The following is a 15,010-nucleotide window of genomic DNA, read 5'->3' as shown; positions in this document are numbered from 1 at the left end:
TACAGGTGCCTGCCACCATGCCCGGCTAATTTTTTTGTATTTTTAGTAGAGTAGCGGTTTCACCATGTTAGCCAGTCTGGTCTTGAACTCCTGACCTCAAGTGATCCGCCCAAAATGCTGGGATTACAGGTGTGAGCCACTGTGGCCAGCCCCTAAAAGTCCTACCTCGTAATAATATTACACTGGGGATTACGTTTCAACATGAATTTTGCGGGGGCAAGGGGCACAAACATTTAGATTATAGCACATCACATACATAGTAAGAGAAAAATCCCTCCAAATCTTACCTGAGATAATCACTGCTAACAGATTGCTGTATAGTATTCCAATTTTGTGTGTGCCTTAAAAATATTTATTATGGAAATTTAAAAACATACCCCATGGTGGCCAGGTGTGGTGGCTCACGCCTGTAATCCTGGCACTTTGGGAGCTCGAGGTGGGTGTATTACTTGAGGTCAGGAATTTGAGACCAGCCTGGCCAAAATGGTGAAACCCAGTCTCCTAAAAATACAAAAATTAGCCGGGTGCGGTGGGCACTTGTAGTTCCAGCTACTCGGGAGACCAAAGCATGAGAATTGCTTGAACCCTGGAGGCGGAGGTTGCAGTGAGCCAAGACCACGCCATTGCACTCCAGCCAGGGTGACAGAGTGAGACTGCATCCCAGAAACAAACAAACAAACAAACGTTATTTTTTCAAATAGTTATTTTTTTCAAATTGTCTCCCTCCTCTCATCTTGGTTTGTTTAAACCAGAGAAAACTCCCTGCCTGTAAGGAATATGTGTTCTAATGGAGACTGAGCCATCTTGTTATGGGCAGACTCGTAGGCTGTTTCAACTTTCCTCTTGATAAACCTTTGGGTGGTTTCTGATTATTTTTCTGTTACAACTGTTTTTATCGTGCACATCTTTGTATACATCTTTTTTGAGCACACGTGCAAGTATTTCTGCAGACAATGGATGATTCCTAGAAATTGAAAGGTTGAATTACCATGTTCCAAAAAAGGAAGCAATACACCCCGCTATGTTGGCTTTTTTTTTTTTTTTTTTTTTGAGACGGAGTCTTGCTCTGTCACCCAGGCTGGAGTGCAGTGGCCGGATCTCAGCTCACTGCAAGCTCCGCCTCCCGGGTTTACGCCATTCTCCGGCCTCAGCCTCCCGAGTAGCTGGGACTACAGGCGCCCGCCACCTCGCCCAGCTATTTTTTTGTATTTTTTAGTAGAGATGGGGTTTCACCGTGTTAGCCGGGATCGTCTCTCGATCTCCTGACCTCGTGATCCGCCCATCTCGGCCTCCCAAAGTGCTGGGATTACAGGCTTGAGCCACCGCGCCCGGCCTATGTTGGCTTTTGCTTTCCAGATGATATCTGACAGAGTTATTCTCTGATTGCATTTTCTTTTCTTTTCTTTTTTTTTTTTTTGAGACGGAGTTGGAGTTTCGCTCTTGTTGCCTAGGCTGGAGTGCAATGGCGTGATCTCAGCTCACTGCAGCCTCTGCCTCCCAGGTTCAAGTGATTCTCCTGCCTCAGCCTCCTAAGTAGCTGGGATTACAGGCATGCACCACCACACCTGGCTAATTTTTTGTATTTTCCATAGAGATGGGGTTTCACCATGTTAGCCAAGATGGTCTTGAACTTCTGACCTCAGGTGATCCACCTGCCTCAGCCTCCCAAAGTGCTGGGATTACAGGCGTGAGCCATGGCGCCTGGCTCTATGACTGCATTTTCACAGTGCGGTCCTTATCTCTACCTCAGTACCTCAATATTCAATGCCCACTGGGCCCTTAGATACTGCAGCTAAAAGTGCACAGGGGTGAAGAGTGATGTGACGGTTTTAGGGTCACAGAAGTAGCTGGTATAGAGAGAAGTTGTGAAGTTCTTTTTTTTTTTTTTTTTGGAGACAAAATCTCACTCTATCCCCCAGGCTGGAGTGCAGTGGCTCGATCTCAGCTCATCACAACCTCTGTCTCCCTGGTTCAAGTGATTCTTATGCCTCAGCCTCCCGACTAGCTGGGATTATAGGCATGTGCCACCACACCCAGCCAATTTTTTGTATTTGGTAGAGATGGGGTTTCACCATGTTGGCCAGGCTGATCTCGAACTCCTGACCTCAGGTGATCCACCCACCTGGGCTTCCCAAAGTGCTGGGATTACAGGCCTGAGCCATTGTACTGGTCTTTTTTTTTTTTTTTTTTAATAATCATAGGCTTGAATGTAGCCTCTCATCTGTTTGCCTTAATAATCCAAAAGTCTTTAGATAAAGAAATGGAGATTTGAAATGGCTTCTCAGAATTCCAAGATAGTGTTGTCGTGGTTTTGCCTGCAAAGCAACGTGGTCTGTCTCCTTGTGCAGTTGAGATACCTGGTGGTCGCCAGTGACAGACCCAGTTATTAAGTTGGACACCGCTGTAAGCAACTTTGTAAACAATCCAAGCCATAATGAAGAATTAGGAGAGATTGACTTTGTGTATGAGCAATAAGAAAATCCAGTTCAATCCAGCAAGTTTTTGGGGAATTATAATTCAAAACTCAAATACTTGATCTGAAAGAAACTTGGAAAGAGACAGGGAAGGAAGACGGGCTTGTTACAGCATTGCCAGGGCAAAAGGAAAATACTGTATAGCTTTTAATTTTGCTTCTTCATGGCGTTCCCCATGTAGATGCCCTAGATTTGTTTTTTACAGTGGTCACGACTTCGTGTGGATCCACCCAGCACTCTTGCCTGGTTCCCCAAGGGACCAAGGGAAGGTGTATTCAGGATGACTGCTGAAGTGAGGGGTGGGGTCTGTGGCTTAGAAGACTCTAATACTGTGGCACTCATTATATATGCCTTTGACCCAAGAGATTTCAACTCCACCCATGCAACAAAGGAAGAGGGTGGGCAAGACCAGTTACAGTTGCAGGCTGAGTGTGATAGTTCATGCCTGTAATCCTAGTGCTTTGGGAAGCCAAGTTGGGAGGATTGCTTTAGTCCAGGAGTTTGAGACCAGCCTGGGCAGCATAATGAGACCCTACCTGTACATATGGTAGTGTGCACTATAGTCCCAGCTACTCAGGAGAATGAGGTGGCTGAAGATCCCTTGAGTCCAGGAGTTCGAGGCTGCAGTGAGCTATGATTCTATGATTTCACCACTGCATTCCAGGCTGGACAACAGAGCAAGATCATGTTCTTTTTTTTTTTTTTTTTTTTTGAGATGGAATCTCACTCTGTCACCCAAGCTGAAGTGCAATGGTGCGATCTCTGCTCACTGCAACCTGCACCTCCCAGGTTAAAGTGATTCTCCTGCCTCAGCCTCCTGAGCAGCTGGGATTACAAGCAGCCACTCATGCACAGCTAATTTTTGTATTGTTAGTAGAGATGGGAGTTTCACCATGTTGAACTCCTGACCTCAGGTGATCCACCCACCTCGGCCTCCCAAAGTGTTGAGATTACAGGTGTGAGCTACTATGCCTGGCCAATTGTGTCTCTTAAAAAAAAAAAAAAAGAAAGAAAATGAAAAAAATGACATTGGCCAACTCATTAAAATGCCAGTCACTGACTGTGGTATGAAATGTCTTTTCCCTTTGATGGACCAAGTCCGTCTCATTGGGTGAGCCACTTGCAGGGCTGAGTATGACTCTAGAATGTAACTGCTAACCTTATCTGCTGCCCAGCCATTGAAATGGCCATCCCTTCCAGTTCCCAGAAGATTCCAGTGTGTGTTTGGGATTTTAAGACAGTCCCTTGGTCTTTAGTGTGGCATCATTCTGCCGGATTCTCCAGGGTAATTTTGATTATAAGAATTGCTTGCCTGCCCATGTTGTGTAATGCCTGTATATGATGCTGTTCCCTTGTAATGTGCAGGATTAAATTTTTGGGTCAGCCACTGCTGCTCCCCTTCATTCCTGCAGGTCATTAGGGTCATCGCACATCTAGCGATGTATCAGATCAGTGTATCTAGAGTGTTAATAAACATGTTAGATTCCAAATCTGCTGTCCATTTAGTCCATACTTCATACGTTGAGGATCTCTGACTGAAAGATTAGACTTGGAAAAAGAATGAGACTGTATGGTAAGAAAAAGATAGTTGCAAATCCATTTGGACATGAGGCATGTCAGCCCTGCAGAGCAGATGTCAGGGCCCCATTTGGTTCTCTGAGTGCTAAGCCCTTCTGCCTACCACGCTTTTTTTTTTTTTTTTTAATTTTTATTTATTTATTTATTTTTGGAGATGGAGTCTTGCTCTGTCGCCCAGGCTGTGATGCAGTGGCAAAATCTCGGCTCACTGCAAGCTCCGCCTCCTGGGTTCACACCATCCTCCTGCCTCAGCCTCCCGAGTAGCTGGGACTACAGGTGCCCGCCACCACACCTGGCTTATTTTTTTTAGTAGCGAGGGGGTTTCACCATGTTAGCCAGGATGGTCTTGATCTCCTGACCTCGTGATCCGCCCACCTCAACCTCCCAAAGTGCTGGGATTACAGGTGTGAACCCCCACGACCGGCCTCCATGCTTTGTTTTTTTAGAGACAGAGTTTCACTCTGTCACCCAGATTGGAGTGCAGTGACACGATCTCAGCTCATTGCATCCTCTGCCTCCCAGGTTCAAGTGTTTCTTGTGCCTCAGCCCCGAGTAGCTGGAATTACGGGCATGCATCACCACACCTGGCTAATTTTTGTATTTTTAGTAGAGATGGGGTTTCACCATGTTGGCCAGGCTGGTCTTGAACTCCTGACCTCCAGTGATCCACCTGCCTAGGCCTCCCAAAGTGTTGGGATTACAGGTGTCAGCCACCATGCCCAGCCCCCTCTGCCCCTTTAAGCACTGCCACATATTAAATCTACGAAGGCATTACTGATACAATCCAAGGAAGATGAACCTTGGGCTAGTGGGATAAAACTAAGTACATGTAGTTTGAATGGAATGACCTGGAAGCCAGGTCCCAAGTTGGTCTAAATTAGACTCTTGTTGACTATGTCACACTGTAAACCAGTCTAAATGCTGATAAGCATGCTTGACCAAACACTGCCCTGCAGCCTTCAGAGAGGAAGAAGGAAAACATAATTTGTATCCTCTCTCCCTATTTTCTGAGTCTATGGGATTCAAATTGTAGCTGCCATGGAAACTGTACTTTGGAATTTCTGGAGTCCTTAATTTTAACTTAACATATAAAAACACTTTTGTACTGATTTTATAATTATTCATGATGGATGAGAAAGTGAATGTCTTTGACAGTGAGGGAAGCTATCTGAACGCTATTTTCTTTTTTTTTTTCTTTCATAAAGATGCATATATTTGCATGCTTTATTTACCTGGGGATAACTCTTGCATCTTTTGCAGATTCCGACACCATAGCTGAGTTACAGGAGCTCCAGCCTTCGACAAAGGACTTTGAAGTCAGAAGTCTTGTAGGTTGTGGTCACTTTGCTGAAGTGCAGGTGGTGAGAGAGAAGGCAACCGGGGACATCCATGCTATGAAAGTGATGAAGAAGAAGGCTTTATTGGCCCAGGAGCAGGTAGGAGGATTTTAACATCATGCTTGTCCACTTTCTGTACCGGAGTGTTCATTGCAAAGACGAGAATCTGCTGCACTGGCGTCTAGGATCGAGCACGTTTTCCTCTGTGACTATATTTAATGATGGTTGGGTCAAAAAGGGCTCTTGTGTTCTTAGCTCATCTTCTTGAACTGATGTTGGCTAATTTTGAAGGCTCACAAATTCCTCTTGATGTATCATGTTTCTATAGTTGTGATTTATTTCAGTACCAAGTTGGCCTTTTAACTAATGAATTTAAGATGATCTTTTATGACCGCTAGCTGGGGACTCAGGATATACATATGGTGGGGTGAATCGCATTGCTTTTGTACACGCTTTAGATATTTGTGTTGTGGGCATATGGATTTGGTTTTAAAACAGGCCTTTGAAGAAATCAAATAAAATTCTTTGTTATGTGGCTAGGGAGTTGCTTGTTTGAGAGCAGGTAGAACGTTATCTTTTTTGTTGTGGTATTTTTCTTTCTTTTAAACAAGGCTACTGTCTCTCGACATTGATTCTTTTGCTGTGTTTTAGAGAGATGGCCATCAGCCTTGGAATTCAGAGAGTAATTTATTACTTACAGACATTTTAGTGCACATGATATGTCTGATAATGTACCCAGCTCTGCAGGAAGCTCGCAAAAGGAATAGAAGTCCCATGGCTGTTATTTTCAGGGTTTAAAAACAACCTTGGAAAGTGGAGGAAAAATGCAAATGTATAAAGCAGGTGCTTACCAGCTAAAGTATCACAGAAGCGGGAGAGCAATTAGCAAATTAATTAATGATGATGTGAGGGGAGATGTTGTGGGTGAGCAAGGGACAGTTAGGGACATTTCTCACTGATGGGGGGAAATGTAGGTTCTGGGCACAGAGAAGTGATGAGAACATGTTGGGTAGAAGTGTGACATTCTGGAGTACTAGAATGCTATGCAAGTGTGTGTGTGGGTGTGTGTGTGTGTTCAGTGGTTCAGAACAGACTGGGAAATGGCGAAATGAGGACATTTGGGTGGGGAGGGGGAAATGGGTGGGAAACTCAAAAACCTTTTTTTAAAAAATTGTGGTAAAATATATATAACATAAAGTGTACCATTTTAATCATTTTTAAATGTGCAACTGAGTGGTATTCAATGCATTCATGATGTTGTACAACCATGACCACTATCCATTTCTAGAACTTTTCTATCCCAAACAGAAACTCTCTATCCATTATACAATACCTCCCCATTCCCCCAAGAACCAGTTTTTGAATTGCAGTTTACTTTGTGAGGCTGTTGGGGATTATTTAGACCTCTGGAAGGAGGAGGTTGGGATCAGAGTCTGGCCCTGTGGACTTCAGTGACTTTGTGTGCCCTCCAATCAGAGAAGCGGTGGAGGGCAGGAAGCTGCTTGTCAGGATCTGAGAGTGGCTTCTGTGTTTAGCAATAAAATGTGAGCAACATAATAGAAAGGAAAAGTGACGACATGGCAGATAATTTGGAAGAGAGGAGTGGAAGATGCTCACTCAGCCTCCCAGCTCCTGAGAAAGAACTGTGTCTCATCAGTTCACACTACCTGAGCATCTGCTGTGTCTGGTATGTTTCTAGGTCCTGGGGAAGAGGCATTACATGTAGCCCTGACCTTGTGATACTTATGTTTTTGATGGGAAATAGTGCATGTAAAAAGAAAATAATCCAATAGACCACACGGCAGGCAAACAATAGAGACATTCAAATAGGTATGCCTTCCTCCAGGCGAATGGCCTGAAATGACCGTGTGGAAGTGTGGGCTGGGGGCTTATAAAATTATACACATACAGGCGCTAACTAAAGCCGCCTATTCATTCCTTAAGAGGATGCATAGAAAAGAAAAGTAGGGTCCTTAACTGAGCCATTTGGAATTTAAGGGCATGAGAGGAGAGAAGCTAGCACAAGGAGCAAAGGAAAAGAAGCGCCCGAGAGGAGGGAGGGATGCTGTTCTGCAGACAAGTCCGAGGCCTCTCCTGGGAGAGGCCCGCACACCTGCCCAGGTTCTCTGACAGCTGGAAGGGGTCCTCAGAGACTATTTATTTATTTATTTAGAGACGGAGTCTTGCTCTGTCGCCCAGGCTGGAGTGTGGTGGCACGATCTCGGCTCACTGCAAGCTCCGCCTCCCGGGTTCACACCATTCTCCTGCCTCAGCCTCCCAAGTAGCTGGGACTACAGGTGCCCACCACCACACCCAGCTAATTTTTTTGTATTTTTAGTAGAGACGGGGTTTCACCATGTTAGCCAGGATGGTCTCCATCTCCTGACCTCGTGATTCCCCCGCCTTGGCCTCCGAAAGTGTTGGGATTACAGGCGTGAGCCACCACGCCTGGCCGACTGTTTCTATTATTTTAGAGACAGGGTCTCACTGTCATCTGTGCCGGAATGCAGTGGTGTGGTCATAGCTCACTGTATCTTCAAACTCCTGGGCTTAAGGGACCCTCCCGCCTCAGCCTCTCAAGTAGCTGGGACCATAGGCATGTGCTGCCACACCCAGTTCACTTTATTATTTATTTATTTATTTATTTATTTATTTAGAGAATGAGTCTCACTCTGTTGCCCAGGCTAGAGTGCAGTGGTGCAAACTCGGCTCACTGCAACCTCCGCCTTCCAGGTTCAAGTGATTCTCCTGGCTCAGCCTCCTGAGTAGCTGGGATTACAGGTGCCTGCCACCACACCTGGCTAATTTTTGTATTTTTAGTAGAGGGGGGAGTTTCACCATGTTGGTCAGGCAGCTGGTCTCGAACTTCTGACCTTGTGGTCTGCCTGCCTCGGCCTCCCAAAGTGCTGGGATTACAGGTGTGAGCCACTGCGCCCGGCCCACTTTATTATTTTAAAAACTCTTTTTATTTTTATTTTTTTGAGACAGAGTCCACTGGAGTTCAATGGCTCGATCTCACTCACCGCACCCTCTGCCTCCTGGGTTCAAGTGATTCTTGTGCTTCAGCCTCCCTAGTAGCTGGGACTACAGGCGGGCACCACCATGTCTGGCTAATGTTTTTTGTATTTTTTAGTAGAGACAGAGTTTTGCCGTGTTGGCCAGGCTGGTCTCGAACTCCTGACCTCAAGTGATCTGGCCACTTCAGCCTCTCAAAGTACTGGGATTACAGGTGTGAGCCACTGTGCCCAGCCCCCAACTAACTTTAAAAAAAAATTTTGTGAGCCAGGCGCGGTGGCTCACGCCTGTAATCCCAGCACTTTGGGAGGCCAAAGCAGGCAGATTACTTGAGGTTGGGAGTTCGGGACCAGCCTGACCAACATGGAGAAACCCCATCTCTACTAAAAATACAAAAAATTAGCTGGGTGTGGTGGCACATGCCTGTAATCCCAGCTACTCGGGAGCTGAGGCAGGAGAATCGCTTGAACCTGGGAGGCAGAGGTTGCAGTGAGCTTAGATCATGCCATGCACTCCAGCCTGGGCAACAAGAGCAAACGCTCCATCTCAAAAAAAAAAAAAAGAAAAATTGTGTAGAGGTGGGATCTCCGTATGTTGCCCAGGCTGGTCTTGAACTCCTGGCCTCAAGTGATCCTTCCATCTCCCCCTCCCAAAGTGTTGGGATTACAGGCATGAGCCACGCCTCCTGGCTGAGACTGCTTATTTTATTTATTTTTAATTTTTTTTTTGTTTGGAGACTGCTTATTTTAATGGAAGCTTCAGGGGTCAGACAGAGTCAGTGGTGAGCAAGCAAAGGTGTAGACTGTTCAGTTCAGCCTTCCTTGGACACCTTTTATGTGCCAGACAAAAGAAGGATCAGCATCAGGTGTAGTAAATTACTGGGGTTAGGTTGCTGTTTCCCAAATGCGTTAGATTTATCTCTGGTAGTGTGAAATCTCATGATTTTAGGTAGTACATGGACAACCTATGTAAAAATATTTAATAGTTTAATATTAATTAACATATCAAAACCTGTAACTTTGCTCACACCTGTAATCCCAGCACTTTGGGAGGCCAAGGCGGGAGGATGGTTTGGGCCCAGGAGTTTGAGACCAGCTTAGGTGACACGGCAAGACCCTGTCTCTAAAACAAAACAAAACAAACAAACAAACAAATAAACAAATCCCCTGTAACTTGTTCTAACAATAACCTAAACAATTTTTTAAATTTAAAATTAAATAAAAAAAAATTGAAACAGTAACCATTTTTTTTGTTTTTTTTTTGGAGACAGAGTCTTGCTTTGTCACCTAGGCTGGAGTGCAGGGGCACAGTGTCTGCTCACTGCAACCTCTGCCTCCTGGGTTCAAATGATTCTCCTGTCTCAGCCTTCTGAATAGGTGGGATTACAGGTTCTCTCCACCATGCCCGGCTAATTTTTGTATTTTTAGTAGAGACGGTGTTTCACCACGTTGGCTAGGCTAGTCTTGAACTCCTGACCTCAAGTGATCTGCCTGCCTTGGCCTCCCAAAGTGTTGGGATTACAGGCGTGAGCCACCGCGCCTGGCCAACAATCACAAATTTATAGAAAAGTTGCAAGTACAGTATAGTCAGGGTTCTTAAGGGAAATGGAACCAGTAGGAGATAGATATGTAATCATCTAGGATTATAAATTGACACAAGACTAACCATCACATACAGTATAAACAACTTTTTTTCTTAAACCATTTGATAGATACACAATGAATATATACGTAGAATATATATACACACACACAATGTATATACACATAGAATATATATTGCATACAGAATATATATACACAGAAATATATATGTACACATGCATAGAATATATTTACATATATATGCATATATATAATTTATTTATTTTAAGCAGTTGATTTACACAGTTTTTTTTTTTTTTTTTTTTTAAGACACAGTCTCGCTTAGTCACCCAGGCTAGAGTGCAGTGGTGAGATTTCAGCTCACCGCAACCTCCGCCTCCCGGGTTCAAGTGATTCTCCTGCCTCAGCCCCACAAGTGGCATGCCACCACACCCAGCTAGTTTTTGTATTTTTTAGTAGAGACGGAGTTTCACCATGTTGGCTAGGCTGGCCTCAAACTCCTGACCTCAAGTGATCTGCCCGCCTCGGCCTCCCAAAGTGCTGAGATTTCAGGCATGAGCCACCATGCCCAGCACCCATAATGTCTTTTAGAATAAAACAATCGAGTTGAGGATCACACGTGACACTTAATTGTCCTGTCTCTTTAGTCTCCTTCAATCTGGAGCAGTTCTTTGATTTTTCCTGGACTCTCACGACCTTGACAATTCTGATGATTATAGGCCAGTTATTTTGTAAAATTTGAATTTGTCTGATGTTGCTTATATTTAGATTCAGGGTCTTTATCTTTGGCTGGAATATCACAGACAAGATGCTCTGTTCTTTTTTTTTTTTTTTTTTTTGAGATGGTGTCTTGCTCTGTCGCCCAGGCTGGAGGGCAGTGGCCGGATCTCAGCTCACTGCAAGCTCTGCCTCCCGGGTTTACGCCATTCTCCTGCCTCAGCCTCCCGACAAGATGCTCTGTTCTTATTGCATCCAAGCAGGCGACTCTCAGTTTCAATTTATCATATTCATGTTGATGCTCACTTTGATCACTTGATTAACGTGATGCCAGTTATGCTTTTCTGCTTGTGGAGTTACTCCTTCCTCCTTCGTAATTTTATTTATTTTATTTTTCTTAGAGACAGGGTCTTGCTTGGTTGCCCAAGCTGGAGTGCAGTGGTGCGATCTTGGCTCACTGTAGCGTTGAACTCCTGGGCTCAAGTAATCCACCTGCCACAGCCTCCTGAGTAACTGAGACTATAAGCACACATCACCACACCCAGCTAATCTTTGTATTGTAGAGATGGGGTCTCACTATGTTGTCCATGCTGGTCTCTAACTCCTGGCCTCAAGCAGTCCTCCTGCCTTGGCCTCCCAAAGCGCTGGGATGATAGGCATGAGCCACTGCACCCAGCCTCCTTTGTAATTAAAAAAGTGTTTTTTGGAGAGTTACTTTCAAATGATGGAAATATTTTGTATCTATGTGGACTTGCATTTTCCTATTTCAGTCAGTGAGTTATAATCCATTTCTGTCACGAGTTTTATACTTAAATTGTTCCCAATTTGGCCACTGAGAACCTTTTTAGGTTAGCTTTTGTGTCCTTTTCACTTGTCCCCAAGATTCATTGAATACTTTCCTGCTTTCTGGTATAGCAAGATGTTCAGGTTCTTTTGGTAATTTTACTTTCTCTGCCCTGGCTCTGGCATCAGTCATTTCTCAGAGGAGCCCTGTTCCTTTCAGTGGACAATGGTGTTTAGAGGCCGAGATCTGGACATTGGGTATTTTCATTGCTACTGGGGTGTCACTACTCCCAGACCCCTTTCAGTGGACAGCACTAAGGAATATACATATGTATATACAGTATATATCCACCTACACGTGCACGTGTGCACACACGCACACACATTTACATCTATATTTGTGTATCTATGTCTATATATTGAAAACTGTGGCTGGGCACAGTGACTCATGCCTTTAATCTCAGCATTTTGGGAGGCTGAGGCAAGAGGATCACTTGAAGCCAGGAGTTCAAGACCAGCTTGGGAAACATAGAGACTCTGTCTCTACAAAAATAAAAAGGGAAAACCATGAGTTCACACCAGTACCCCCAGTTCCAATCCAACTTCACAGGGTTCATTTTAGTTTTCACCCTTTCCATGTTTGTAATTCTCTTCTCTGACATTATACCCTTAATATGTTTACCTATTTTATGCATCTGTGTGCATCCAATCTACTGTCTTTGTTGGTATCCCACCTCCCCTTGGTGGGTCCAGATAATCTGCTCTGTCCAGATAAGTTGCCCTTTCACGTGGATGTCTTCTTCACCCTGTGTGGGCCTGTGGTATTGGGCTGTGCCCACACGTGGGTGCCGCCCTCCTCACGTTGCTTGGGACTGGCACCCTGTCCTGGGCCACCGTGACTCTCCCCATAACCAGTATGGATGCTTACCTTGTTCCATACCAGCGAGTGGCTTTAGGACTGAATTGTTCAGGAACAGAAAAGGAAGAGAAAAATATTTACATTTAAAGAAAGGGAGTTTAAAGAAATATGTTAAAGAATTGAGCAGGTAATATATGGAGCTGGCAAAAATTGTGACCAAAGTAGGTGAATGATTGAGATTTATGCAATTCTGGGCTAAGTGACAGCCCCTTCCTTGCCTCCTTCCCTCCCTCCCTCCCTTCCTTCCTCCCTTGTTTCCTCCTTCCTTCCTTCCTTCTTCTTTCTTTTCTTTTTTTTTTTTTAAGCTAGAAATATCTGTTTAGGCATAAAGACAGAGGAAAATACTTTTTTCCCCCTCTCACACTTAATTCTTTATAATTTTCTAAGCAGTTTCTTTTTTTCCTAGGTTTCATTTTTTGAGGAAGAGCGTAACATACTATCTCGAAGCACAAGCCCGTGGATCCCCCAATTACAGTATGCCTTTCAGGACAAAAATCACCTTTATCTGGTGAGTCTTTACATCTGTCTCTCTGGAATTAGCCTAACACTCTGACACTCAGATGCCTGTGGTAAAACTGAATGTGGTTCTTGCCCATGTGGTCTCATTCATTCAAAGGCTTTCTTGCCTTACAGGTGTCTCCCTGGTTTCCTCTTTATAAAGATCAAGAGCTAACCCATTTAGAAACAGCCTCATTGATTGTTGCATATTGTAGCTGTGGCTTTAAGGCAATAATAGGAAATCATTTATTGGGGGAATAGTCTGTTATTACGTATAAGAGAATGTTGCTTTAATTTTTAAAAACTTCCTGTGTTAGCTTGCTTAGGATAAAAAAAAAGGTAATAATTCATGGTTGTGATAAGAAAATGCAAACACTGTAGAAATGCATGAAGTTGAAGGGAAAGCCCCCCATTTTCTTTTCTCTTCTTTTTTTATTGACACAGAGTCTCGCTCTGTCACTCAGGCTGGAGTTCAGTGGTGCAATCTCGGCTCACTGCAATCTCCGCCTCCCAGGTTCAAGTGATTCTTCTGCCTCAGCCTCCCAAGTAGCTGGGATTACAGGTGTGTGTCACCACGCCCAACTAATTTTTGTATTTTTAGTAGAGATGGGATTTTATCACATTGACCGGGCTGGCCGCAAACTCCTGACCTCAAATGATCCACCTGTCTCAGCCTCCCAAAGTGTTGGGGTTATAGGCGTGAGCCACTCTGCCCAGTCCCTCTGTTTTATTTTCTAATCCTCTTCCCTAGGGGAAGAAATGTTAAATGGTTACATAAGCTCTTCCTTTCTGACCCTTAACTATGCTCTGTGGGAGCATGGTGGGGATATTTTTCTTTTCTTCTTTTTTTGAGACCAGGTCTCACTTTGCCACCCAGGCTGGAGTTCAGTGGCATGAACATGGCTCACTGCAGCCTTAACTTCCTGGGCTCCAACAATCCTCCCACCTCAGCCTCCTGGGTGTACACCACTGCACCTGGCTAATTTTTTTTTTTTTTTTTTTTTTTTTTTTGAGACGGAGTCTCGCTCTGTCGCCCAGGCTGGAGTGCAGTGGCCGGATCTCAGCTCACTGCAAGCTCTGCCTCCTGGGTTTACGCCATTCTCCTGCCTCAGCCTCCCGAGTAGCTGGGACCACAGGCGCCCGCCACCTCACCCAGCTAGTTTTTTGTATTTTTTAGTAGAGACGGGGTTTCACCGTGTTAGCCAGGATGGTCTCGATCTCCTGACCTCGTGATCCGCCCGTCTCGACCTCCCAAAGTGCTGGGATTACAGGCTTGAGCCACCGCGCCCGGCCAATTTTTGTATTTTTAGTAGAGATGGAGTTTTGCCATGTTGCCCAGGCTGGTTTTGATCTCTTGAGCTCAAGCGATCTTCCTGCCTTGGCCTTCCAAAGTGCTGGGATTACAGGTGTGAGCCACCGTGCCCAGCCCCGGTGGGGGATACTTTTATATCCTCATGTGTATAGTTGCTTTATAAAAATGGTATGTCACTCTATGCTTGGCTCTCCAGCTTGCTGTTGCCTTTCACCAGTGTATCCCAGACATCCTTTCTTCCTTGTCAGTCACGCAGGTCTACTTTATTCTTTGAGCAGTGGCATAATTTTCCCTGATGTGTATATAGCATAAGTAATAAAATGCTAAAATTCATTTTGGGGCCTTGTTTAGGTTCTTGAGGGATTAAATTCCTAAATTTAAAGAGTGTATCCTAGAAACAATTTTTGTTCCTGATTCAGCCCTCAAAAGAAGACTGTCATGTTACCCTGAATGGAGATAAACAGGCTCACGTGAGAGAAAAGGTACGAGAGAGATGAACTCCCACGTATCTTAAACTTCTACTGGCCAGTTTTTGAGGAATTTGCTGCTTTTATTTCTGACCTAAAATAAATAAGTTTATTTGTCTTGGTTTCATATTAGTTGAGAACCCAGTGCCTGGAGAGAAGTTTTCCTTGTCCTCTGAGTGAGGACATTCACATACGAATCTATTGGAAGACTGGCTTTGACTGACCACATGTGCCTTCAGAACCAATGCCATGGCTCTTAGGTGTATGGCCTGAAACACCCTTTCTTAAATATTGCCTTAGAAGCTT

The 15,010-nt window shown here is 44.5% G+C and overlaps 1 protein-coding gene across 11 annotated transcripts in view; it reads left to right on the top strand.

Moving 5' to 3' along the window:
- CIT (citron rho-interacting serine/threonine kinase) overlaps positions 1 to 15,010 on the top strand; it is a 197,790-nt gene that overhangs the window by 14,690 nt on the left and 168,090 nt on the right. For all 11 annotated transcript variants that reach the window (XM_028829964.2, XM_077955375.1, XM_028829963.2 and 8 more), the window contains exons 4-5: positions 5,313 to 5,488; positions 12,834 to 12,935. In XM_028829964.2, coding sequence (XP_028685797.1) covers positions 5,313 to 5,488; positions 12,834 to 12,935 — 278 coding nt within the window. The remainder of the gene's footprint in view (positions 1 to 5,312; positions 5,489 to 12,833; positions 12,936 to 15,010) is intronic.

Source organism: Macaca mulatta, chromosome 11, assembly GCF_049350105.2.
Source record: "Macaca mulatta isolate MMU2019108-1 chromosome 11, T2T-MMU8v2.0, whole genome shotgun sequence".
NCBI classification, from domain to species: Eukaryota; Metazoa; Chordata; class Mammalia; order Primates; family Cercopithecidae; genus Macaca; species Macaca mulatta.
This window is presented reverse-complemented; position numbering and strand designations above follow the sequence as displayed.